Below are 24,944 nucleotides of genomic sequence, written 5' to 3'. Positions count from 1 at the left end.
GATAAAAGTAAAAAAGTAAATAATGAAGTGGAGATTGAGATAAAAGAGGGCATAACAGCAAAACAGCGCAGATCAAAACATAACCATTTAAGCAGAATAGTGTTTCACCACAAGATAATCCTGACATAAAAGTAGTTACCATATTGTCTCTTTCCTTGAAATCCTTGAGTGTAACTTTGTATACTGTAGCATCAAATATATTAAAACAATGTAAAACCATTTAAGAGAATGACAGCATTACAGGGTATTTAGAATCAACTAACAGAAAATGAACAATGGTTTCTGTATAATCTCCTTGTCTTTAAAAGGTTTTGCTTATACTATCATACATAATAAAATCCAATAAGATACAACCTGTTTAGACCAATGGAGACAGAAGAACAAAAGCTTGATGAGACTTCAAAACAAGATGATACTAAATCAGTATTACTGGAGCTATTTTCTCCAAAATAGCTGTTCAATGCACAGCTCCCCGCCCGTTCTGTTTTCAACTCCGTTCGCTGATTCCCGTTCTCAGAGCTTCTGCGCGTCTCTCTCCCTGCCGAGCCGATGTAGACGCAGCCGCCATGCAATGGGAAACCCAAATCACGGCTTCCAATGCTGGGGGCTCCAGCTTCCACACTGAGGCTTTTCTGTTCCTGTTATAGCACCAGGATTGCATTCCAAGTTGGTTTCTCTCAGCCCAGTTCATTCTTAGGTCAGCAGGGCATATCTCCACTTGCTTATGATTCCTTACTCCGCACCATTCCTGAATTCTAAGCTGAGTCTTTCAGAGAGCCTCTGTAGCTGCTGCTATCTGTCCACCATGTTCTCCCGGAAGTCCTCCACTGAGATTTCAAGACCAGCTATACCTGCTTCAAGGAAATTTTTTAGGCACTGAGACTTGCTTAGCATGGACAAGGGCCTGAGTTCAATCCTCAGGACCACAGGCTATTAGAACACACAGGGTGAGAAGACCCGCCTGTGAGATTCCCCTTAACTGTTGAATGAATGTCAAATTTTAGCTTCATAAGCAGGGCATGGTGGTGCCTGACTGTAATTCCAGCTACTTGGGAGGCTGAGGCTGGTGGATAATTACTTTACGGCCAGCCTTGGCAACACACCAAAACCCCCATCACAAAAAAGTAGTAAGATCTTATTTAATTTTGGCCACTAAGCATGAAATGGCCTTGAACACTGCTATAGAATTCTTCCATCTACAAAATTGTTTATCTACAAAATAGGGAAAATACTGCTTGAAAGCAAGGAACTGAGCTAAATGATTTCTTAATACTTCTGCTAACTCTAGGGTATAAAACTGTAGAATTATGAGGTTGCTGCATTTGACTTTCCTCCCTTATTTTGCCTTTATAATGAGGCATTTTGAAATTGGTACATTCTTGTCACACATATTTATGGGGTATAGTGTGACATTTCAGTACATGTGCATGTTGCATAATGATTGAATCAGGATAATTAGCAAATTTATCACCTCCAATATTAATGTTAAATCTCCAAATACATCTATAGAGAGATAGATAGATTTGTATTTTGTCTGTGATGGAAGAATATTCATAAGCAGCCACAGAAGTATGAGGGAAATGGAAGCTGGGAAAGCTGTTTTGGCCATCGTTGAGCCCTGATTTTGTACTCATTAGGGAGAGAATCCCTGATGAAAAAAGGCCCCAGAGCCAGAAAAGGGGATAAGTCTTTGAGAAATTAGAATTTTAAAACTCAGTATGCTAGAATCCACCTGAGAAGTGAAGAGAGTGGCAGGCTGCAGGAGACGCAGCCTGACTTGCAGAGTGAAGCAATAACTGTGCAGGCAGACAGCCTGATTCTATGCCAGCTTCCCTACCTCCCAGCTGCAACCTTGAACAAGTTCCTATCTTCTGAGCTGCAGTATCCTCCTTTGTAAAATACAGATAATAATAACAGCTTCTTAAATAAGGCAATGCTTAGCACAGTTCCCCACATGTAGTTAACATTCAGTAAAGAGTGGCTGGCGTTCCATTCTAAGTCCTGAAAGTTCTCCACCATGTATGTATGAGCTGAGTTTTTCTCCTGGGCCTGTAGTACTGCATGATGGGCAGGTAGCTTGTAATAGTGGTGAAGAGTGTGGGCTCCAAAATCTGTGTGGGAATCAACTCAGGCATTAATCAGTCTTACAAAAGCAAGTTACATAATCATGCCACACTTCAAATTACTCACCTATGATATGGAATACAGCTCTACTTCATAGAAAATAGTGAACTCCTAATGAGGATCTAAGTTAAAAAAAAAACAGGCAAAATCCTTGCACATAGTGAGCACTCAATAGATGCTGGCTTGCCCTTTGGCTGGGTGATCTGCTCAATAAGGATTTCCCAGTACACGGTCCTCTTTGGGACAGTGCAAGAACACAACTCATATGAGATTTTTAGGTGATCAAAATTTACAGTGAATGTTTAAATTTAAAAATTTAGACAATGAATTCTGGGCCGTCTGCCTTCCTGAAGCCAATGTACCGTCCTACTACATGCTGCGGACTCACAGGCCACAGCCACTATGCTGAGCCCCACTTACTCTTAGCTAGCATCACACCCATTTTTTGCCCTTTATTCAGCCTCTGACCAGCTCTAAGCCCATTCTGAATTTTGTTTCTCCTTGGCACAGGGCAGCAGAGGCACCAACTGACCAAACCAAAGATAGAAAAATCTAGTGCCCTAAGAGAGAAGGTAAGCCCAGATGGTTGGCAGCTTCAAGGAGAGATAAAAGACCAAGGCAGCAACACTATATCCAAGAAAAGCCCACAGTTATTATAAACTGCACAAACAGTGCAGAGGTTTTTTTCTCTGAAAGTGATATTCCACACAGCAGACCAGATTTGGAGAAGAAATCCAGTGCAATGCCAGCCATATTTGAAAGAGTTTAGTCAGGAGCCATTTGGGGGAAGAGATTGTTTAAAATTGAGCCACAGAACTACTATAAAATTTCACTTCACATTTTCTAGTGATACCCTAAAGGGTTAAAATTAAGTATGGAAAACTCTTCCTTGTTCATAATAGTGCCATGGCTTTGTTCTAAAAATTAAATGTAGAATATCTTGGCATGACATCTTGACATGAACAGAAACTCCCTATGGGCCGAGCCAACTTCTAAGGATGATCTCTTTTTTACCTACCTAGAAAACACAGATGTTTGCTCCCTCAGGCACTTGCCCAGTTTGGGGTGATGGGATACAATCTCCCTGCACATAGTAGGGACACTGCCACTTTTGTCTCAATTGCTATTTATGGGAAGTTACTGGTAGGGGAACTTTGGAGTCTCATCATGAAGAGCATGCTCTTCCTGGACTCCAGTCTTCATTTTCACCTTGGACGTCATCTTCTGGCCTTTGGCACAGACCCTTCAGCCTCCAGCATCTATATATAGAACTCAAAAATTTAACCCCCAAAATAAAAGATCGAATGAAAAAGTGAGTAACTGAAATGAATAGAACACCTCTGAGAAAACAAAGTACTAATGTTGAATCAATACATTTTACAAAATTTAGCATGACTGGTCACTAGAGAAATGCAAATTAAAATGATACCAATATTCCACTTTACTCCAGAAAGAAAGACTGGCAACATCAGCTAATAACAAATCCTGGCAAGCTGCAGAGAAAGTGGAAACCTTGTACATTGTTGGTGGGAGTGTAAATTAGTACAGTGGTACCTTGTTTTACAAACTTAATTCTTTCCATGATTCTGGTTGCAAACTGAATCAAATTCGGCATTTAGGTTCAATGTTAACCTCATGAGGACATTTGATTCAGTTTTTGTTGAATTTGGTTTGTGACCATAATTGTGAAAAGAATTAAGTTCCCGAGAAGACGTATACCTCTATAAACAATAAGGAAATCAATATGAATATTTGTCAAAATGCTAAAACTAGAAATTTCGTTAGATCCGGCTATTCCCCTTCTAGGTATTTTCTAGAAAGAGTTAAAGCCAATATATTACAGTGATGCACGAATATCCATGTTTATAGTCACACAAATCAGAATAATTAAATCTTAGAAACAGCCTATTTGCCCATCAACCAATGAATAAAGAAAGTGTCATATTTATACACAATGAGTATATGAGATATATGTATTTATACACACTCTGCCATGAGGAAGGATAAACGAGGCATTTTCAGAACAATGCATGCAGTTTGAGAACATAATATTAAATAAAATAAATTAGACACCCAAGCTTAAATATTGCATGGTTTTGCTTATATGAGAAAACCAAATATAAATAAAGAACAAAATAAAAATATATAAAAAGAAATGAGCAGACAGATTTTTAGCAAAAGCCAATGGGACCTTAAGATTGAGAAAGAGAAGAGGGAGGGGGAAAGGGAATGAAAAATAATTAGGATGAGTTATGTACATGTACCAACACCTTATGAGGCATCTAATCATCATGTACTATAAGCACATACTAATAAAAAAAGTGAAGAAAAAATTTATTATGATAGAAGACATATTACCAATCCTCCTCAAAATATTCTCCCTTGCTTCCAATACCTGTATGCTTTTTGCCACTTTCTGAAGCACTTCTGGAAGTCCTCTTTTAGGAGTATGTTCATTAGCTGTGTTCAAAAATTCAATGAATGCTGCTTTCAACTGCCATCTAATGGAAATCCAGGCTTGTAAAATCATTATGGAATGTCCTTGCCCGTTTTATTCACTGGATCTGGTACTGTGTGACTTCTGGGCCTTCTGCAATGTGAAAATGACCATCAAGTGTAAATGTTTTTGACTGCTGCAGGACATTGAGGCAGCTGCAACAGTGCAACTAAAGCCACTCATGAAAATGGCAAAAATATTCAGATAAGTATGTTCAAAGTGAAAGTGTTTGAGGTGGCTTAATACCAATGTGTCCTTTACTGTTAAAACGTTGTTTTTTTTTTTACCATTCACTGTATTATTCAATTAAATCTTGTATATCCTGAAGACATAACTGTAGTCTTTGTTTGGGCTCAAGTTGCACCTCCAATGGGTACAAAAGATCAAGTCTACAGTCAGTATAGGAAAGGCATGCATGAAGTTCTGCTCAGAAGATGAAAAGGTAGCCATTCAGTTGGCACAATTAGCCCTTTCCAAAGCCCTGCCACCTATGATGCCTGCCACTCTATTGCTCCATACTTGTTTCTTCCTTTCCTTCTTTCCTGCCTCACTCACCCCTCCCTCCAGTAGGAATTCATTACTGTAATGAAGTGTTTATCTCGAATTTAGTAGAACTGTTTATCTGCACTTCTGGAAATAATGCTCTGCAAACACTAATCACTGGTCCTTTGCGCTTGGAGGAGGAACACTATATACACCTATAGTAAAATATATAATACATACAAAGAGCTTTGACAGAAGAAAGAGTGAGCTAACTGAAGAATTGAAACTGGAAAGGGTGAGAGAAGTGGGCTCAGAGTCATGGAAGTTTCAGCGATAAGAAATCAATATGAGTACAGACACCAGCCCCTACCAGTCCTACCTCAGTCCTTCCTGGGAGTGAAGAAATCATAAAACAAAAGACAAGAAGGAGAAAGTTAGACTTTTGGGAGCCTGTGGACTCAGGGTATGTTTTGTCTCTTCTTGCTCCAGTTTCATTTTGTGATTATAAGTACCGCCACAGGGAGGCATGTTTGGCCCTGGGGAACTCAAAGGAGCCAGAGAGGAGCTGAGAGAAGACACTAATAAGGTGATGGCTTTGGTTTTACTCAAGCCTAGGGAACAACTGTGAATAGCATCATCCTTTTTATATGGTCCGGTACACTTCTCCAGACAGCTAGCTATGCACACATTCCAGCTAGAAGATTGTTTGGAAGGAAACATGTGCCTTTGGCTTAAGTGTTTTCTGTCTCATGAAAACCAGAAAGTGGTAGATTGGGTACAAGTGAGCAACATTAAGCCAAACCAAGCATTCTTTCTAGGGGTTGGCTGGCCTAGAATTCTGATTCTTCTTAGTTACCCCAAAGATTCTGCTATACAGATCTAGGTCAGCTCCAAGTGGACTTTTTTTTCCTTTTCTTCTTTTTTTTCTTTCTCTTTTTCTTCTTCCTTCTTTTTCATTCATTCTCTTTTTCCTCTCCTCTCATTTCTTTCTGCTTTAACTAGGATATTTTTATTAGTACACATACATGCTAGTACATAATGATTATATTTCTGATGGGGAGTTGGTAACATGTACGTAACACACCGTAATTCTTTTTTCATCCCCTACCTTTCCCATCCCTTCCTGCTCTTTCCAACTCTCAATTCCCTTCTCATTTGTAAAAACTATTTTACGGATCTTTTGGGGGGGCATTTTTCTTTTTTGATACCAGGAATCAAATTTTCCAGGCAGTGCTATACCACTGAGCTATGGCCGAAAAGCTCTATCTTCATTTTTATTTTCAATGCTTTTTACCTCCAAGTGATTCACTAAGTTGCCCAGGGCAACTTAAACTTGGGATCCTCCTTCCTCATCCTCAAATACCTAAAATTACAGGAATGTGGTACTATACCTAGGCTATCACTTTATTTTTGGTACTAGGGATCAAACTCATGACCTTGCACTTGCCAGGAAAGCACTTACACCACAGAGCTAAATCCCCAGCCCCTATTTCATTTTTAAATTACCTCATTTTCATGTCTTTCCCCTCTATTTTTACATACATTTGTTATGGTTTATATTTGAGTGGTCCGCCAAGCCTCATGAAATCATGGCTGAGGTCGAGTCTAACATTTGTGAATGGTTCCTTGTCTAGTGCTGTGATTGGTGGTATGAGGGCTGCACCCACCCAGAGGCAGGGAGTCAACATACAATATAGGGAAAGGGAAGAGGTATGCTTTCCCCTTTTGCCCTTTCACTCTGTGGCTGGCATGAATGGCTGCCCCTCAGCCATGCCAACCTGCTTTGGAGCCAGCTAAGTATGGACTGAAACCTCCAAAAACTGTAAGCTAAATAAACCTTTCTTTCCTTCATTTTGGGCATGAGGTATTTTGTTTCAACAATGAGAGAAAAGTAACCAAGACAGTGTTAAAAATAGAGCATGTATAAAATCATCAATGGCACAGCCCAAAAATTGGTATGGTAGAGAACAGAAGATGCTTCTTAAGTTCTCTTGTTTGGTCAGTATCACTAATTGTCCCAATCAGTTTAATAAATTTTCTGCCAAAAGGGATCATGGTGGGATGGGGACAATAGCTTGCTAGTCTGGAACACACAAGGCCCCAGGCTTAGTCTCCAGCAGTGCAAGAAAAACATACATGCTCTGGGCCTTAGCGTTAGGCTGGTGTTGGTAAATTATCTAATTAAAATAAAAACATGTATGTTGCTTTTTTGAACATTTTATAATGCTAAAGAAAACCATAGGTAGTGTACTCTGCTTTAAGGAAATATCATGTAGTGATGCTTGGATTTACAAATAAACTAGGGGTACATTAGTGAACAAAAAACTTCAACAAAATTTTTAAAAAGCAAACTTTTCTAGTGTTTTTAAAGGAAAAAACCCCTAACTTAGGACCAGTGTTTCAGAACACACCAGTCATGTGAATGCATTCAAACCTGCGTCACTGCCACACGCATATGAATTTGCTGTCAGCATAGGTCTATTTCCTTAAAGGAATTTTTCTTTTTTTTTTTTTTTGCAGTGCTGTGCATGGAACACAAGGGTTTTTTTTTTTGCTTGTTTGTTTTGTGGTGTGTGTGTGTGTGTGTGTGTGTGTGTGTGTTTTGTTAAGTCAGGATCTTGCTGTGCAGTTTGAGCTGGCATTGAATTCACTTTGCGCCTAGTCTGGTCTCAAACTCACAATGATCCTCCTGCCTCAGCCTCGTGAGTGATGGGGTTACAGGCATGAGCCACTGAGCCTGGATAGAACCCATATTCTTGCACATGTTATGCAAACACTCTACCACTAAGTTACACCTCCAGATTCTAAATGGATCTTCAAATCAAATGTATTATAACCAGTAGCAACAAGAACAAAATACATTCTCACATATCTCTCCTTTCTATTTGGCTTCCAACAAAGTGATAATAAATCTAGGTAGTTCTTTTCCTAAGGTATGATTACAGTTTTGCTGTATACAAAGTGAGACAATAGGAAACTTTTATTAATGAACAAACAACTTTCACAAAGACTGTGTCTATATTACATTGCTATTACAACATAGATGAGCTGAAACTTTTTTTATACAGACTTGGAAGGGAACCCCTAAAAAGAAATAAAGCATGTAGAGGTAGTTGAATAGCAATATAGGGGAGCAATATCTTAATTTCCCTTCATTACAGTGCAAGAGTCAAATTACTACTTGACAAACAAATGGAAAACAAGCACACGTCCACAGCTGCCACTGTTTAAGTAGCTTGTTTGACATTTTAATTCTGGCATTACTTAGAATTGCATACAATGACAAAACTAGTTTACCTAAAATAAGCCATGTTAAGCTATTTGCTCTTTTTATTTCATTGTTGTTTATTGTCATTGCTTTAACAATAAATGAATGTTAATCAACTTTTAAAATGATGCATAAGCTACAGTGTTGCTTTGTAAACTTCATTTAATCACATTTGCTGCGAAAAGTTTTTAAAATAGCTACAGAGTCATGAATAGCAAAGCTTTAAAGTGACACCAGGAACAGAAATTACAGGCACTTCTCTCTGGAGGTTAATTTAACATGTTTGAAAAATATCCACTTTTAAGTGAAAATCTCTTCATCTCACATCTGGATGCACATAACCCAGATTATTAAATAGTTAAACTGATAAGTGGAGTTATCACTCTAAAATGGATTAAATGTGTACATTTTACATGATTCCTATACCTTCCTTCTCTTAGCACTTAGGAAGGGGGACAAAGTGGAGTCCATATAGCTGGCTGCTTTTCAGAACTGCCTTTACTCATGAACTAAAATCTCTGTCATCAGGCCCAAGAGTAGGCTAAGAATGGCCCTTTACCAATACTTGGGTTGTCTTTCACTGCCATATTTGTTATATGTTTCTACTATGATTCTGCCTTGGTGAGCAGAAATGGATGCAAAGTCAACAAGCTGGGAACTCAAGGAGGTTCTGAACAAAATGTTCACGTTGGTAATGGAGTTGGCAGGGGCGACACAGTCCCCAATGGATTGCAGTCCATCAACAGTATGCAATCTGTTGATAGTAAGAGACCTCTGGGTGCTGTGAATCGACTTCAGGAGCTCTGCTGCTCCCATGGCCAGTCACAGGGGATTTTTCTGAGCCCGGCTCAGCTCCACAGGCAGAGCTGGAAGCGCCATGCGTGCAATGACTTGATTTGACCCTGGTGCTGAGGCAGCACTGGGCTAGAAGCAGTTGGCCTTCAAAACAGGCTAGCTGCTGAAATAGTCATTTCTGTGCTCCCCTAAATCAGGGGCATGCCCTAATGTCTCCAAGTTGTCTATAGAAAATTAATCTTCTTCATTTTTTTATTTACTACATTTTGCTGGTTATTAGCTAGCAGCAGTAGTGTGATACAAAGTAGAAAGGCATGATGTTGTTTGCAACTTGGTATATGTATGTGGGTATACATGCATGCACACACACACACAAAGAGAGAGAGGGAGAGAGAGAGAGAGAGAGAGAGAGAGAGAGAGAGAGAGAGAGAGAGAGAATAATCTACCAGGAAAATACTGAGTCAGTCACAACAAACAGGGAAACCAATCCAATAAGTGGCACTATCTACCAAGGGGGAAGTCTTGTCATTCTAGCCTAGATTTAGACTTAGGTCTTTTCTCTCTATACTCTTCTTTCATTTTCAAGCTGGGCAGCAAAACCATTACAAGTGGTAAAAATAGTCAAGTCCAATCGAAGATTCTGTTCAAGTACAACCCAAAGATAGTCAAGGTTTAGCATGCCTCCCACCATTATAGAAACTTACGGTAAAACAACCAGACTATGTCTCTAGACCACTGAGAGTAAAGTGCAGTTCTGCTTAACAGAGACCTACATGTTCTGGAGTGGACTGCTCCCCTATCAGGGGGAATTCTATGATACAAAAATTTACTAAGAAATAAAACTTCCTTTTTGACTTAGTAGAGATGTGCTGGATAAGTGAATTTTATTTATCTGCATCTTCCCATTGGGAGCTTAGGCCTCTTTTGTGATTCAACTGCCATGTCTGTTAAATAAAACTATGTGTAACACAAACTATTTTATACTTTTTAAAACCTGCAAAGTAATGCATTTAAAATCAAGCTTGGCTATTTATTACATGACCATGTTACCCGGGAAAATTATTCATTAATGCTGAGCCTCCGTTTTCTCATCTATTATATAGGAATAACTACACTCTAAAAAAGAAATGATTTAATAAACTCAGGTATGAGAGATAATGTGGCTTCATATCTTGTACATGGTAGGCTCCCAATACATGTTTTTAGTCTGCTACTTTGGGAAGCATAAAGAGATACAGTTCACCATTTATGAACTAAACACAAAAGTCATAGATCATGAAATTCAATCATCCTGGTATAGGTGAGATTATCAATATATTTTGGAGAACTGAGAGTGATGAATTTGTTATCCTAATATAGCTAGAACTTAAGGGTTCTATTCTATCAGAGATGTTATATTTCCAAGCAACACTGCTTTTTAGCAGTTATTAAACTAGGACAATATTTGTTGGCATAGTAGTCCCTACCTCTGACCCTCATTTGTTCTCCAGTCTCTACATTTTCCCAAACAGAATTCATCCCAAAAGGAATCACCTATAAACCATTAAGTTATGGTCAAAAATTAGTGGTGCAGATTCCCTCAACCAAATTAAAGGGGTTGCAAGTGTTTACTGCATGTTCAGTCAACGTTTTATGCAAATATGAATTTTGAGTATATTCTGTAACTAGGGCCAATGAAATAATAGTTCTGATTTGTTGACTATCTCCTCTAGTCAGGCTGCCATGTTAAGTGATTTCAACTATATTTCATTCAATTTTCATGACAATCCCATATGCAATATTTAGCACTGCCATTTCATTGAGGAAACTGGCTCAGCCAAAATTAAACCACTTATCAAAGCAACACATTTAGTCAATAGAGAAGATTGTAACATTTTCTTTGTTGTTTTTACACTACAGAATAAGAAACTGCTGCACCAAGAAGATGCACACATGGTTGGCACGAGAGAATGTGCACTAATTTCCTGTACTGTGAGCCTTGTAGAGTTTTCCCGGACAAACAGGTCCTTCCACTCCCTGTACCATACTTGCATTCTTCTCCAGCCCAGTCTACTACAAGCATCAAACCTGTTAATATAATGCTCTGCCAACACAGCATCCACTAATAAGTGAGAAGATAGTTTGGTTTCTGCTTACACAAGTCTCTTAAATATTATCTGGATCATCTCATTTGCCCATCCTGTTTCTAACCACTGGTGATAGTACAGAAGCTTACAAATATTTAAGTTGTGAACTTTGACAGGTATGCTGTATAAGACTCACTTCATTGACCTCATCACTTCAATGAATCCAACTTCTGAAAAATTCTCCTGGAGCAGAACTCATTCATAAGTCAAGGACTAATGATAATTACTTGAAGCATGACTCTCTCACTTTAACGGAGTATGCTGGCTTCCAGTGAATAGCGCACCTGTCCAGAATCACACAGGGGAGGGCAATCTACATGAAGATACAAACACAACAACTCACTTCTTCCTGCACCTGTCTTTCCACTCTGACATTATGACTCTTCTATACTCGTAGTATTTTTCAGATTTTTTGGACATGAAAGGAGTCAGCTACCACTAGGCAAGCAAAGTAATGCTTAGTTTTACTTCTTTTTTCTTCCCCCATATTGAAATCTTTGGCCTCTTGGAAATTAGAATGAAAGGCAGTGTTTTGATAAAACCATAGATTGTCTGGTTGTTTTAAAATACTGTATTTTTAAAGGCTTCCACCTATCTGGCTTCTTTACACTTTTAATAACAAATAGTCCTTCATAGAGTGTTTCAGCAGAGGTCTTCATTCTCAGAACACTGAGAAGAGGTGGGGTGTACAGGCAAGCTAGGAATAGCTGTGAGCTGCTATACTTTTGAAAGCCATCCCTTCTACCCCAAATGCCCATAATATGTTGTATTAAAGACATTCAATTGGATTCTTTTACTTTACCTTGGCATGTACCACAATCTATGCCAAATCATTAAAGTATTTCATGTTATTTAATTAAAACTGGAAAGGTAGAATCTGTTAAGATGGATGATCTTAGCATCATTCTGAAGTCCTTTTTAAACTTCTACTAGGATAGATGGGGAAACGGTTCAAGAACTGGGATCAAAATAGTAAAGTTTTGGAAGCAAAAATTGTACATTTCTAGTACAGTAATTCCCCCTAGGTACATGGTAAACCACATCAATAAATAAAACAATGGACTTTTCAGCAATGTGCACTTAAATAGTTACAAACATACATGTAGAAAAAAGGATACAGTAGTGCAAAAAATAAATTATTAAACAGAAGTATGAACATTATTTTACACAATGCTCTATAAAACCTGAACCATTTGGAATGACAACTCAAGTCAGTTAAATAATGCAGCAACATTATTAGTATCTTTGCTTCACATTTCAGCCATACGGTCATTCACCTATGGAAGAAAGAAAAACTAAAGCAAAATCATGTTAAACTTCCATAAAATATTATGGTAAAATCATTTTTTCCTGGGCTCTTAAACACCTCTGCAGTTTATGTAGTTGTGCAGCATCTCAAAAAGCATCTTAAGACAGAAAGTTTCAAACAGGTCACATTCATTTGGTCTTTCTACTTGATTTCTCTGTGTGATCAAGAGTAGGGAAACACACCTCTGTTTGATAACCTCTTCTGTTAAGATGTTATTGCAATTAGATATATTTACAAGCAGGTCTCCTCCCCAAAGAGCAGGGAGGGTGAGCGCTTCTCTTCAGCAATCCACTTTCACTAGTTCTGGTTTCGGGATATAAAAGCCAGGACTCGCCGAATACCATTCAGTCTATCCTTTAAGGACCTCATTGCAAGAAACGGGAGCTGAGCTCGACTTTCCAAGGGAAGAACAGCTAATGTCCACCAGCACCAGGCTGGGCCATTCGGGTTAATCTGCAACAGAGAAACACAATGAGTTCATCCTATTCCCATGCAAGGCATAGCAGTCTGCAGATTTCCAAATGCTTGAAGTAAATATCCCAGATGTAACTGCTCCGATTTGTGGTATAGACTGATAATTGCCTCTATACCTATTTCTCCTTTATTTTAGCGAGCATATTGCCATAGGAGGTGGGGAAGGGCACTTTATTTCTCAGCCTCCTTGCAGCAAGGTGAGGCCATAACACAAAGTTTTGACTGAGATGTAAAGGGAATTTGAGATCTGTGTAATTTTTGGGTCTGCTCTAGGAGAGCAGTGTGTATCCTTTGCTTCTGCAGGCCTTTAATTGCCATGACTCCTCGGGCTTTGCATACTTCCTACCTCCCCTCCCTTCATTGCCTTATTCTGGCTGAAAGCAATAGTCCAGATATACCAGAGCACTATGGCAGACCCTCTGCTACCTTCTTCTCTGCATCCATGAGCTGTGATTTACAGTCTCAAAGAACGGCAGCCTCACATTGTAGAATTTCCAATTAGAAAACATGTTCTAGCACCCAGGTTTCCCTTAAAGAGGCTTCTCATCCCATATAAATCCTTTGCCAAGATTCTATTTGAAATTAACTTCCTGAGCATACATTTTAGACATTGATGATTTATTTCTTACTAAAACTGAAATGAGTTTGCTTCCCACAACTTTCAGAAAGCTGACTTAAGGAGACAACCATGCTGTACCCGAACCCCCTATATTTAGGATTATTTGGCTCCAAACTGGTTCCACTGATTCCCCTCAAATCTCATTGCTTTCTTTGTTTTTTGTGTCTCTTAGCTTCATCTGATTCCTTTTTGTCTTTCACTGCAATCTGTAACACATTCTGACACCTCGATCATTTCTGGATACAGATTGACATTCTGAACTTTTCCAGGATCATCAACAAAGATACTTAATATATGTAGTGGTTTCTAATAAATTTCCCCCTGAGGCAAGCAGGGGGGAATACTTTTATTCATGGACCTGCTGGGGCTGTAGCTTTGGCCATAGCAGATCATATTGGTTTCAATTTTTGTTTCTGTATTTTTTTTTCTGGTGCAGCCATCACCAGAACTACATGATAACAAACTAACAAGAAAGGAAATGAAACCCAAGATTTTGGCTTGCCCTATCACTAAGCCCTTATGAATCACAGTGAGACATCTGTGTTTTCTCCTGTGGAAGATGCGGTTAGCATTGCTGATCTCTGTCTTGCCTCATGGGGAGAATACTTGCCAGCAGGTAAAGAGGAACATTAAGCTTGATCATGAGCTTGCTCAGAGCTATGATGTAGTCCTGAGTCACCATGGCCCAGAGCCAGGAGCTTGGTCAGTGGGAAGTGCTCGCTGGTCTTTCTCCCTTCAAATGTCGTAATGCTTTTGCATAGGAAGAGAGGGGCCACATCCGTGGCCTACAGAAGAGCAAGACATTTCTGCACTTTAGGGGTGAGTTAGGTGATCTGAAGACTCAAGATACAAGAAAAAGAGGGGACTTTACAGATTTCTTTATCTACTTCTCTCATTTTAAGGAAAAGGTGAGAAGAGGGAAGGGATTTGCCCAAGGTCATGTTATTAGAAAGGTAAGCAAAACCAATCTATTAGCAGAAAAGCCAGAATATAACAGATTCATATTTATCTATTTTGACAGTCAGGAATGAGCCTAAGAATCAAAGAGGGCACAGGAGTGATACTGTGGGAGAGCCAGCTCAGAGTATGGGAAATGGCAGCAGCAAGGAAGTTTCAGGATATTTCCAGCCTTATCCTAGGGAGGAATTCTTTCCAAAGCTGGCGTTCTCTGAAAGTATACCAATCAAGTAAAGATTGACAACATGTAACTCTCTCCACTTTCTTAGAAATCTTGTGACTGCAGCTTGATCTCACATATGGACCTATTCCTCAAGGAAGAAGATCTATCCAGTGAAACCCAGTGAACTATTGTCTGAGACAGTTCGGCCAACGGTAAATTTAAAGATGGGATCAGTTTTCTCAGGACCTGTTCAGTCCTGATGCAGACAACAGCGAGGATCTAGACTTCGAAGGCTGAGCTGGATGAGTATAAGCATGACAAGTTTCTGTGGCCAACCTTGCAGTTGTAGCATACCTGGGCCTTCCGATTAGCTCCTGCACACATCTTATAACCCTAATGTTACTATGGTGTGAATGTGGACTCCTATTGAAGATTCTTCTGCTTATGATGCCTATGTTCCACTCCCTCATCTTGCTTCTTTCTCAACATCTGCCTTGGATCCAAGTTCCCACCTTCCTTCAGTTACACCAGTTCTAATTAAGGATCCTTTTGTTTTTACCTATGATGCTCATTGACCAGTTGAACAATACCTCTTTGGCTCCACCTTCCTCTCTGCATTTCTTTACTAAATAAAAACCACACACCCATATACTCACAAATTTTAGGACTCCTATCTGGTGAAGCAACCCAAAATAAAGAGACATTTTATATACCTGAGGATCAGCATCTTTCTCTGGCATTGGACCAAAGTGATTGAGAATTCGAGTCTTCAGAGATGATTTGAGCGAGTGAAACCATGATGATGCTTGCTCATAGACACAGTTATGTAATCCCATGAGCTCGGCACAGTCTTCTCCCTGAACCTGAAAGTATCACAGAGGAATTGAAATATTCTGCATATTCTCATGCCTGGCAGTGCTACTTTTAACACCTGACTCCCTTTCAGCATCCTAGTTGCCTCATAGGTGAGCTATCAAACACTCCACAGCTAGGTGCTGGGCTCTGTATAAACATGGTTGAGGGCGAGGAAGGTGAAGAGTTTGACTGGCTAGAGTAGCTGAAACAGGAAGATACACAGAAAGCCAGAGACTCAAACAGGCCTGGGAGAAGGCATGTGTTAAAGCAGGTGATGATGATTTATGCCACTGTCATATTCATGTTTATATCTATTTTCCCATTGTTCACTGGAAAGAGATACATGAATGTATCTAGGTCTCAGTGTGTAACTATCTTCAAAGTCAAACAGATTTGGGGGTTAATCAAATATTTATTAATATATGACTCAGTGAATGTAAATATAAATGAACATGGGATTATTGACCTCTTATTCTATCCATCATCTCAGAAAACCAAGGATTAACTGGACATGTCTTTCTGTTTTGGGAGGTGATGGATGATTATACTTTAGAGAAAGGACTCCTAGTCAAGTTGTGCATTTAAAAATACAAATGCATGTATGCATCTACAATGATATCAAAAGACCTATGTTTGAAAATATAATCAAAATAATCGATGAATAAAATACACACATGTAGACCCCACTCCAGATACACCCCTTGGTTTCCTGAGTAGAGGTAAAACTCTTAAGTTTCCCAGGTCCCAGGGTTGGTCTAGGGTAGCATTTCTAAAGCATGACCGCCACTCAGCAGTTAAGCAGGAAGATCCAGGACAATGGATGTTTTCACTGCCATTGTGCAACAAGACAGCAGACCAGCAGCATTCAGCTGCAGAAATTTGGTGAGAAATCCCAAGACCCCAAATAGTTCTGACAAATCTTCCTGCAATGATCTTTCTAAGGCAAGTTACAGTGAGAGGCTGGCTTTGGGATTCTTGGCACTGGTCCCTCTCACCTTTTGATCTTCAATGTATTCAATGTCGGCTGTGTTGTAGCCATCCCGCTGGCCCTGATGGAGAACCTTGAAGCGTCTCTTGCCTATGCTATCAACCACTGAGCGACCATCAGCAAAGAACTGAACATTTCTGATCTCTAGGATGCAGCCATATTCTGCAAACCTGTTTATTGAGAATAAAGTCAAGAATGTAGATCTTTTATAAGTTTTCTCAAGGCCAGAACCCCAGCCATTTATGTAACCCTGTGGCACAGCTCAAAGGACTTCTGCCTATTTGCCTGTCCCAGGGTTTATAGCTACTATTGAGAAAAGGAAGTGCCTACACAGTGTATGAAAAAAATCTCAATGTAGTAGTATACCTGATACCATTAATTGAGCACATAGTTTGTGTCAGGGCTATGGTTTGAATGTTTGTCCCCCTCAAAACCCATTCTGAAATGTAACTGCCATTGTAACAGTGTTAAGAGGTGGAACCATTAAGCAATGATTAGGTCATGAGGACGCTGTCCTCAAAATGAACTGATGCTGTTTTGCAGATATGCATGTATTATAAAAGGAGAGGTTGGTCCTCCTTTCTCTACCTCTGCTGTTTCCCCTTCTGCCATGTTATAAAACAACTGGAAGTCTTCCTATCAGATGCATAGCACCTTGATCTTGGACTTGCTAACTTTCCAGAATGAGGACAAATAAATTTCTATCATTTATAAATCACTCAGTCTATGGTATTCCGTTACAGTATCCCAAAATAGACTTGGACAGCCAGAAATTGCATTTAGTGCTTTATTTGCATTCTTAACTTATCAACCCCCCCCCAACAAGCAAACACAATGTGGTCAGCACTATCCCTATACTCTCTTATCAGACAAGAAAATAGATGCAGGAAGGTTAGGTAACTTTGCCAGAGTCAAATTTATTACAAAGTTAGAGCTGGAATATGAGCTTAGCAGTTTGACACCAGGGCCCACACTGCTAGAAAACAAGTTTTATAATATACACCACCTGCTTAACAAAAGATTATTTGTCTCTTTCTTTTACATAGATAGCCAGCCTCTCACACAGTAAATTTGGCACCACAGGGCCTATGATCCTTACAAGTGGTCTTTTTCTTGAGCTGGCTAAACCTTGTAAACTCCCCATCTCTGTGAGTACCTCAAAGTAAGACAAAAAGCCTTCTCTACCCAAGGCCCCTTTATTCCCATGGCTCTTTGCTTACCCTTTGACAGGATCTCCAAGGCACATGCCAAACTGTCTCGTGCCTGTCTCAATGCATCTCCGAATCATCAGGCGGTAACAAGGCTCAAAGATGTGCAGGGGGCAAGGAACCGTTGGATAGGCCATGGTACACACAAAAATAGGCACATTCTTATTTAAGCTGTCAAGAAGAGCAAATGAGATGGCTCTAAAAGCAATGGAGCAAAGCACAGAAAGGCTGAATAAACATCACCATGTAGTCCCCTCAAGTAAAGGGAGGGAGCTCTTAGAAAGAAAAAAACTGTCATGCGACTGATGTTGCTGGCTGAGTCTCATTATCGGTCCTGAGGCCTCAGAGGTCTCAGAGACTGACACTGTCCTCTGACTAAAGTTTTCTAGTACATTAGCATTGTGGCCAATAGCTGTGCTGTATGTTTTCTTTTATATCTTTCGCCTCTCCACTCAAAATGACTTCTTCATTGAAGAAGGAAGGATATTGATGGTATAAATGCACACAGCTCTCCAGAGTTGTGGTGAGAAATTCCCTACAAGGTCTTCACAACTTTTTCAAATTTTCAAAGTCCCCCAGAAAATGTGCACAGCAAGCCCAGGCAGAAGGAGACACAAGCATGAAACAGGCAAGAGTAATCCAGACAAGTGATACTCAAATGCTCCTGTACATCACAGTCACCAGAGACCCTTAAATCCTGATGCCTGGGCCACCACAGCCCCAAATATAATGACGTCAGCCCTTGAATTAGGAAACAGGAATTTGTCTTTCAAAAAGTACCCCCAGACTTGGACACATAGCCCACCAGGAACCCCCTATTTGTGCTAGGTCCTTGTGAGTCCCTGTCTCCTTATTTGTCTAGTAAATCAAACGCAGAAACATCTTCATCTAAGTGTATGAAGAGATATAAGATCGTTTTCCCAAATCTCAAAAAGGTCAGGATTTCTTTAAATAAAAATTCTCCTAGTATAGTCCAGTATGTATTAATAAACTTTAAGTGATACTTGAGCTACTTAAGTGATATTTCAATTAGATCAATGGTAACTTGAGAATAAGAATGAAATATAAAGATGCATTGAGTAGTTCCAATATAAGTCAATGAGAAAATAAAGACTTCTAGTTTTTGGAGAAAACATTATTCAAAATGAGAGACACATTCGAACAAACTAGCGGCAGTTTAGAACTTTTCTCTACAAGGTAAGCATAAAACCAGAACAGCTATTTGCCATCAAGACTGCACCTTTGTAATGCTGTGAGAATTCCTCTGAGGGCAGGAGAGGGAGGGATAGCAGCCAGAGGGACGGAAACTGATGATCAGCTTCTGCTTGTTCTGCCAGGTGAGCAAGCAGAGAGCTTGGAGCCTCAGGTCTGTTACAATCCCTGCCATCACCTTTCATGTGTGCACGCATACAGGTATTACCATTACCAATACAAGTATTACCATTACCATTTATGAAATGCTAACCATGTACCAGCTCACTGGTTTTTCATAAGTCCATCGGGGTAAGAACTGTTGTTATCTCCCAGTTACAGGTGAGGAAACTGAGACTCAGAAAGGTGTAATGATCTGGCGGGTCATGAAGTGTTCTCAGATTGCAATATGTATCTCAAACCCAGGCCTAACATCTAAGTTCTTAATCTTGTAGAACCTTCTATATATTTGCAGACAATTTGGACGTGTCATAAATTCTCCTGGTCAAGCCATTCCAATTTTCAGGAGCCAGAAATATCCTGTCATTCATGCCAACAAGCATCTTGGTCAGTGGTTTGACCTTTGCTTGTGCGGTGGTGCGCTGGTAAATGGTTAATTGTTTTCTGGGGGAGAGGTAAACCCTAGTTTGTAGCTCTTGCTGATTTCCATGGTGTAAATACTCTCACTATAGCCAATTTCAAGCTACCAATGCAGTATCACTGAATGAGGAGCTGGGAAGAACTGTGTCCATTCATCTGCCTTGAGCTGGTATGAATGAAAACAAAAACAGAAATATACATATACGTACTTAGAGAGTTCTTCCATTTCCTCTTCGTAAAGCCTCCTTCGTTCCTTGAGTTCTTCTGGAAGGAATTTAGCTATTAGCTCTTCCATTATTACATTTTTGCTGTATTTTCTTGATGCCAAGCACTATGTAGGGAACAAGGCAATTAGATACTATGCGGTCATCAGAAAAACACAAAGGACTTCTAATATAATCAGTAAAGCAGTCGAATGACTTACATGTTGGAGCAATTTGGACACATAATTTAGCAGTGATAATATCATATGAAATCTCTGAATGTTAAGGCTTAGTTTTTAAATTTTAAAAATGTAACTGATTACCTTAATAATTAAAACAATATTTTAACAGAAAGATTCTGAGTTGAATTTTTAAAAGTCACACAGCTTTTCTAAAACACTGAAATTGGTACCATTTTGTTGTTCAAGAAAGAGATTATCCTCCTTTTTATTTTATCTGATTATTTTGTTTCCTGGCTCTTCGGTCTCTATTTGGAATATGTTAAAGTCAAAAGATTCGGGAAACTAAAAGCCAAGATTCACTGAGACTTTCCTGCTCTTCCTTGACCCCGTTCCACCCAATGTTTGGATTATGGATATTCCCAAGTCTGTATATTTTACTCTAACTTTAGTTTAAAAACACATGAACACCTAAATACTGGTGACTGTTTTTGTCTACTTACATTTTTCATATGCCATCTGTACAAGCAAAATTATATCATAAACCATAACTGCAGAATCAGACTATTACTCTCTGCTCAAACATCCCTACCCCATGCATATTTAGGGATGTGCAAGTAGAAGAATTTGAAGGTGTCAATCAAATCACTGACTTTAGAGAACTGCTGTGAAAACTACCCCTACAGACCCACCAGGGGGAGCTCCTGAACACAAAACTGCTGACTTCAGATAATTTTGTCTTTCCCAGCACAGGGAGTCTCTATTCTGCAATGGACATGATTGAAATACTTACCTTTGTGTACATTGGTGTAAATGTGACCCTGTGTGAATAGACAGATTAAAGTATCTTCTAGCTCCTGAGACTAGGCTACACAGTATATGTGTTCTGCATATCTTAGAAGCCACCACTAGTAGCTACAGGAGAAACAACCGTGTTACTCAGTTCCTGCAGTGTGTGTGTGTGTGTGTGTTGGGGAAGAAGGTGGTGCAATAATAAAACTCTAAGAAGAATACATCCTAAAATGTCAATAGTGGTTTCATTTAGTTTCTGAACATATGGGTAGACTTTCCTTCTTTCTGCTTATCTCAACTTCATACAGTTATCACAACAGATACATTACTTAAATATAAGGGCCATGAGCTTCTCATCTGCAACAAAGTCAGCAAATATCACTCATTTTTCTAGAGAAAGGGATGGCTTTGACCTTCTCCAAACACATATGCTCAAAGTTGTATTTTATTTCATTTCCCTTAGTGAGAAAGTTAGAGTTTAGGAAAAGCTTAACCTGTGACTTCTCTGGGCAATACAGAGACAGTCCTGAGCCTCTAACTTCTGCTCAGGAATAATAAGAGTCACAGAACATTAATACTGATTGTAAATATGGTGCACAAGTCCCTAAAGGATGGAAAACAAGACAGATTCCTGGGCTTTCTTTTACCACAGGAAATTATATCAGGCTCACTTGAAAAATGAAAGTAGAAGTCTCTATGATTAATTTTAGAGAATCTAGACCCTCAGAGCTTTTCAAGCCACCAAGTGTCTTCCAACTAGTACAGTGGTTCCTGAGTAGTTAGATAGGGAACTGGCTTGTGGGACACATTTTGGTACCAAGAAGTGGGGTCACTGCTGTGATTGTACTTCACCATATGCTTCAGAAGGCTTTGGAACTGGCTCGCAGGAAGAGTTTGGAAACGTTAGGAGAGGTTGACTGAAGAAACCCTGAATGCCTTAAACTTACTTATTGAGAGATTCTGGTCAGAGCTCAAACCATAAGACTGATAGAAATATTGCCTGTAACGATCAGGCTCAGGAGGTTTCTGTTGCAAAGAAGTGAAGGACTACATTGGCTGTTAGACTCCAGATCATGTGTGTTATACTTTGGTAGAAAATTTGTCTGCATTTTACTCATGTCCAGAGACTTTGCTTAAGACTGAGAATAAAGTTAGAGAACTAATTAATCTTGTAGAACTTCCAAGGCAGTCTAATATTGAGGTGGTGGTATAGCTATTGTTGGGGGCTTTTGGCCAGATTTATTTTAAGAATCAAGAGCAAAGAGCCCAGAAGAATTATTTAAAGATTTGTGCATTTGTCCATAAAAGAAGCTCTCATAAAGCTTCAGACTGCAAAGATAAATCAGAGATAACATGGTTGCCAAGAAAGAGAAGGACTATGGCATTTTCAGCCTCAAGAAATTGCAAAGGTGAAAGAATTTGCTTTGAAATAAGAGCTCCATGATCCAGAATGGCTGTGGTCCAGAAAATTCATTCCTTGGAATTGGGGTTCAGAGTACTCAGAAATCTAAGTATTAGACCCCTGCAGTCAAGAGAAAGGGAACCCTGCTTACTGCTCAAGATGGCAACAGACCTTGGTGTTATCTATGTGATACTGGTTTTAGATGCATGCAAAATGTAAGTGTTATAGGGTCAGGAAGGCTTCCACCCAGATTTTAGAGGAGGACCTGGGAGGCCAGGCAGTGTGCCCCTGAGGGGGCAGTGTGTGAAGGTGTAAGTGTAAAGCTGAAGGCTCAGTGGAGTTCCCAGACAGTTAGAGAAGCCAGGAACATAGACTGTCTGATAAGAGCTTCAAGGAGCAAGCAAAGACAGCCCAAGAAAGAAACTTTGGGAGCTACAACCTTCTGCAGTGCCATAAGCATGGAGCCACACAAGCTCTTTGACATTACATCTTAACAAAGACTGCCTTACATGCTGGACATGGAACTACAAGAATTAATGTTCCTCCTGCTGGATTTCAGACTTGCTTTGGTCCCATTCCTTTGTATCCCCCTATTTGGAATGAGAATGTTTATCTTGTGCCATTTTATTTTGGAAGTGTTTAACTTTCTTTTCATTTGTACAATGGCTCACAGCTAAGTTTGCCCTAACTCTCAGAGGAGACTTCAGACTTGGACTTCAACAGTGCTGAAACTGTTAAAATTTTGACAATTCTTACACGTTTTTGCATAAAGGGATGTGCATGAATCTTTGGGGATGGCCACCAGAAAAATGTTATGATTTATGTCTAGATGTCCCCCTAAAGCTTCCTGTAGTCATAGGTATGGCTTTTCAGAGGCGGCTAGATCCAGAGTGTGTGATGCTGGGGTAAAGTGTATGTAATTATTAAATTAGTCCAATGATTGGTTTGGCATCATTCTGGGTGTGGATAATGAAAGCCTTGAGTTTTGAGTGCTATACACCCTAAGGGTGTGTAGCCTGGATATAATATAAGGGACAGAAAGAGGGCAGGCATTGCCATTTGCTGCTTCTTGGTTACTTTTCTGCCTTCCTGCCTTCTTCCTACCATGAACTGCTTCTCCTCTGTCATGCCACATCTGCCTTTGAGCCAGCCAATCATAAACTGAAACTTTTACAAAGTGACCTACAATAAACTTTTCCTCCTTTAACTTTAGATGCCAGATATTTTGTCTCAGCAACAAGAAAAGTAACTGAGACAGATATGGACCACATGGAAGGTCTGCAAGGTTTTTAGGGGTCCTGGGAGCTGCTTTCTTCAAAGCATAGAATAAAAGAATGAATATTCACCCAGAATTACAGTGTATCTGGTGCTACTAAATGAGAATCTATGTTTATCATCTATTTAATACTTATATTTCCAAAACAAATCAATTTCATTACTGACAGTTCACGAAAAGCTAGATATTACCTCATTTTTCTGAAGGGAGGGCTAGTTAGAAGACAGGGGAAATAGACAGTTGGCCTGAGGGACTGTTTTGCAGAAGTGTTTATGAATCAGTTAAATACTTAGTATCCTCTTTAATTTTTTTGTACCAGGAATTCAACTCAGGACCCTGTGCTTGCCAGGCAGACACTGTATCACTGCGCTATATCCCCAGCCTAAACTTTAGTATATAATTCTACAGTTAAACCAACTATTACGGTTTGTGTCTACATGTCTCCCCAAAGCCTCGTGTTGTCATAAGGGCAGACTTCTAGAGTTTGTAATTGATTCATGGTCCAATGCTGGAATTATGGGTATGACACCCACCCTGGGGCAGGTAGCCTGCATACAATATAAGGCAGGGAAAGAGGTCCTCCTTTTTTGGTTTTGTTGCTTTTGCTGTCTTTCACTGCCATGAACTGCTGTCCCTCTGCCTTCATTGGAGTAGCTGATTATGGGCTGAAACCACCACAAACTGTGAGGTAAATAAACCCTTTCTTCCCTAATTTTGGATGCTGGGTATTCTGTCTCAACAAGAAAAAGTAACTTAAAAAAGAAATATTGGTTTACCTGGGAAAGACCATCCTTGCACAATGGACATTTTGCATTGTGATCCAGGCATCTTTCAAGGCATTTTAAGCAAAAGGTGTGCCCACAAGGCGTTGTGACTGGCTCATAGAATAATCTGAAATTCAGGAATCAGAATGAAAGAAAATTGTAATAAGACCAATAGTAAAACAGAAGTACTAATGAGTAAAGTTTCATAGAACTATTTGGAAAAATCTATGTGTAAATGATTCTTTTAATTTTTAATCACTGATATTTCTACATGTCAGAAAATCACTTGCTTTTAATTTCTGAGCCAGATTAAAAGTAATGTATTTGTTAAACTTTAAGCTATAGGTAGATAATTTTTCAATATTAGCTCTAGTTTATTTCTTCTGGAGCACCCCAAAATTTTTCCCTTTCTAATCCCAGAAAAACAGAGGTTAATCCCAGAGTGAATCAATTCCATATAAAAACATTTAGCTCACCTGAGTATATGTAAACACACACACAATACACACCCCCTACATCATATTATAATGGGAAATGAGAAAAGCTTGACTTTTTGACTAACCTTCATTTCTTTTTTCACTTAAGCAACATTTATTACCTGAAAAATCTTGAAACTGCATCTCTAATAACTTTTATATGGATAGATAATTTCCCTAGAGGTCACAGGGTAA

General features: G+C 39.4%; 1 protein-coding gene across 6 annotated transcripts in view; it reads right to left on the bottom strand.

Moving 5' to 3' along the window:
* Window positions 1-8,066: 8,066 nt before the first annotated feature.
* Window positions 8,067-24,944, bottom strand: part of Lonrf3 (LON peptidase N-terminal domain and ring finger 3) — a 39,453-nt gene continuing 22,575 nt past the window's right edge. For 3 of the 6 annotated variants that reach the window (XM_063246317.1, XM_063246321.1, XM_063246319.1), the window contains 6 exons: window positions 24,286-24,400; window positions 19,867-19,988; window positions 17,879-18,064; window positions 16,666-16,828; window positions 15,529-15,678; window positions 8,067-13,055 (listed from right to left, as the gene is read on the bottom strand). In XM_063246317.1, coding sequence (XP_063102387.1) covers window positions 12,900-13,055; window positions 15,529-15,678; window positions 16,666-16,828; window positions 17,879-18,064; window positions 19,867-19,988; window positions 24,286-24,400 — 892 coding nt within the window. In that variant the 3' untranslated portion in view covers window positions 8,067-12,899. The remainder of the gene's footprint in view (window positions 13,056-15,528; window positions 15,679-16,665; window positions 16,829-17,878; window positions 18,065-19,866; window positions 19,989-24,285; window positions 24,401-24,944) is intronic. The other 3 variants (XM_063246318.1, XM_063246322.1, XM_063246320.1) reach the window with 1 other exon arrangement.

The sequence above is a fragment of the Cavia porcellus genome, unplaced genomic scaffold (assembly GCF_034190915.1).
Source record: "Cavia porcellus strain 051 isolate PalLab524CR breed Dunkin Hartley unplaced genomic scaffold, mCavPor4.1 scaffold_3, whole genome shotgun sequence".
NCBI lineage: Eukaryota > Metazoa > Chordata > Mammalia > Rodentia > Caviidae > Cavia > Cavia porcellus.
The sequence above is the reverse complement of the archived record's forward strand: the minus strand, read 5'-3'. Positions and strand labels throughout refer to the sequence as shown.